Raw genomic sequence first — 3,370 nt, forward strand, 5'->3', positions numbered from 1 at the left:
GCCCTGGCCCCTGTTGCTTACCTGTATATATGTTCCACTTGTCAGTCTAGTCTTGGCTGTACTTGTGTACTTATAGTGTCAAATTAACTTCTGTCAGTGTTTAACTTAGGAGTACAACTCTAAAATAAGGTAGTTGGATATCTGTTGCTATCAGGTATGCCTTAGTTAGTCATTCCATATGTCTTTGTAAGGACTCTGGGCATAAAATTATAGTGGAAGTCAAGGGTTGGGGAAGGAGCTTTCAAAATTTTAGTCTGAAGTATTAAAAAAATGCCTTCACTTAACCGCAATCACAGAGATGTTCAGTGCAGCAAATGAGAGTTGGATAAAAATGGTCTGTACTACTTTGAAACTACTGGCCAAGAATATCATGAATCATACCCTGCTGGAAACACTACCATACTTCACATACACCGCTGTTAAGCTCCATTAAGATTTTGGCAAAATTCATTATTTTCTTCTTAGAGGACAAACCTACTGTTGTGTTATCCTTCTGACTAACAAGTTATCATGCACAGTTATATTCAATGAGATGAGTTTTTAATATCGGTTATGTTTCCAATTTTCAAATTCTTTTAATTTGTGACATTCATTCATTTTGAAACATATGCAATATAAAGTTTCCCTTTAAATTCATTCTAGATCAGATATATCTTGTATGGTTTTTATGAACTTGGTTGTAGTTCAAATGGATGTTCATTTAACCTCTGCCCTACTTTTGATGTTGGGCACTGTTAAATTCCTTCTTTATTATGCAAGCAAAATCCATTGAGGAAGTATATTTCTGAAATATGCTGCTAAGAATATCAGAGGTATAGCATCAGCCTTGACAATTAAATTGAAAAGTGGCACAAAGTGACCTAAAGAATGCACAAGTCCCCCACTTCCCAGCATATTCTTTCAGAAGTGTTTTAATTATAATACATCACATACTCTGATTAAATCTTTATTATGGGCATAGTGAGATTTAACTGTGTAAGGTTATCCTATCAAACTTATTTTCCTAAGAATTCAGGATGACAAAGTACTGAAAGTTAAATGTACTGTTAGATATTCTTTTCACTCTTTCTTCTCATACTGACATGCTATTGCTCACATGCAATTTACAGATGTATAAATATAACAAATTTAAAACACTGCTAGCACTGATACTTTTTTCTTCATTTGTTTTCACATAGTATGACAATCAACCTACCTTCAATATTATCAATGGGAAAGATGCCAGTAACTTCAAAAAAAATTGGATTAGAAAATAACTAATCTAAAATTCTTATTGAGGAAATGGTGATATAATATATATTAGGAATCACCACATGTTAGTATCATTTAGGCAAATTACATTAAGCTGGTAATGCACAAATGTTTTGCATATGAGAATGTCTAGACATCATGAGGCAGACTGAGCTTGGCTATGAAAACTAAACAATACATCTCTTTATCCAGCAATCTATTCCATTATCATTCTACTGTGGTTTGACCCCATTTATGGCAAATCCATCATGGAATAAACAGTAAATACAGATAGCTATATTTTACAAAGCCTAAATTATTGCAAGAGTCCACCATCATGGAGCTTTAGAGGCTCTTTTTTCCACAGTTCTTTACTATGCATTCTTCACAGTTTTCAGGTGAATTTCTAAGGCAGAGAATGGATTCATCTACCATTATGTGTCTATGAAAAGAGCAGTCAGTGATTAGACCCTGTAGTTCCACTTTGACCCTCTAAAGCTGCTGTAGCATTGTTGCTTCTCTCCAGGCAACCTAGCAAGATTCTTGTCCAGTGGAATCAATTGGATATTAACTCACTTACCCTCTAAGCTTTTGGGGTCAAAGAGTCAGCATGAGAAAGAGCAACAGTAGAGCCACTGGGATTTGTAAAAGAATTGTGTCAAAGAAATTCAGCGTTATGTTGGATGTTAAATGTCCAGATGGAATGAAGTGTCTAATGTTGGAGCACCTCAGGGTTGTTGGAGGTATACTTTAATGAGACTGGCTTCACTTTCACAAGATTGGGAACCTTGCTTTCCTCTCTTCAAAAAGCACTGAATAAAAGTTACAGACCAATTTTTCATTTGGTGTAAACAGACATAATTCCACTGACAGCCACAGAGCTGTGCTGATATTCACCAGTTTAGGATTTACCTACCTCTAACATGTGCCTTATTGGTCTCCAGTGAGCAAAACAGAAAATGTTGTCAACTCATTTACAAATTTTGTCAAGATACCTTAAAATTACAAAATCTAATAACCAAACAACCAAATAACCAAACAAATCCTACCCACCCCCTTACCCAAAGCTATTGTGTAGTTAAAGCAAAAAAACATACCTTTGAACATTGCTTGTGATTCTGGCACCAAGCCAGTGAACCATTGTTCTGCAAAAGAAAGAACATAGGCGCATAAATATTATTTCTTTAACAGTAGTTCATACCATGCCATCCACCGTTAGCTGGAATCCCCTTTCCAGTGCAGTTCCAAAGACCCGATTTTAAGAACCAGTTAAAGCACATACGAGGAGAAAACTGGCAAGTATATCACCCCATAGTGTGGAGAGTCCAGATAGTGTTTGGCTATCTGGACTGAGAGACTGAGAGTCACATTAGGAAGACAGATTAGAAATAGTCAGATTAGGAAGCCAGTGTTGATGACATCAAGTGTCAGGCAGTACACTCAGTGAAAGGACTGTATTTGCACTGACTGTGATTTTGAATGTGTAGTGGGGGTGGAGTATTGTTGTTAGCTGTGATGGTCCAAAAAATGTACAAAGAGCAAGGGTTTTGTTTGTGATATCTTTTATTGAACTAACTATGTAGTTGGGAGAGAACTTTGACAAGCTTTCAGGCACAAAGCACCCCTTCCTCCAGACCAAAACAAGGGTAATCTGTGCCCAGAAGCTTATCAAACTTCCTCCCAACTATATAGTTGGTCCAATAAAGATATTACAAAACATGCTCAGTAAGAAACAACTAAAATGTTTGTGCACTGATACAAGGAGCATGGGGGCGTGGAATGCAGAGCTAAAGCTACTGGGATAGAAATGTCAGGAACATGGTGGAACAACAATCAGGACTAGAACACAGGTATCAGAACAACATGGTACCTAAACCAGTTAAGAGGGTGATATATGTAAAGTTGAGCTCCTGGGCTAGAGACAGAAGTTACACATAAACCCATTTAAGTGATCAGAAACTGATTTAAACCTGTAACAGAACAGAAGCTCAGTGCACATAAACCAGTTTAAAATGGCTGAAACTGGTTTAAGATAAACCTGGTTGAATGTAGTATCAGACTTAACAGATTTGGATCAAACCAGTTTATGAAACTTCCGTCCCAAACCCCTTCCTGGTTCAAGTTAAATCACAGTCTTCCA

At 36.8% G+C, this 3,370-nt stretch overlaps 1 protein-coding gene across 1 annotated transcript in view; it reads right to left on the reverse strand.

Moving 5' to 3' along the window:
- The window catches only part of ANOS1 (anosmin 1), a 210,786-nt gene extending 208,370 nt beyond the window's left edge, over positions 1 to 2,416 (reverse strand). The window contains exon 1 of the mRNA XM_019524957.1: positions 2,328 to 2,416. Coding sequence (XP_019380502.1) covers positions 2,328 to 2,393 — 66 coding nt within the window. The 5' untranslated portion in view covers positions 2,394 to 2,416. The remainder of the gene's footprint in view (positions 1 to 2,327) is intronic.
- Between the last annotated feature and the right edge of the window lie 954 nt (positions 2,417 to 3,370).

Source organism: Gavialis gangeticus, unplaced genomic scaffold (assembly GCF_001723915.1).
Source record: "Gavialis gangeticus isolate Ggan-Ray unplaced genomic scaffold, GavGan_comp1, whole genome shotgun sequence".
Taxonomy (NCBI): domain Eukaryota; kingdom Metazoa; phylum Chordata; order Crocodylia; family Gavialidae; genus Gavialis; species Gavialis gangeticus.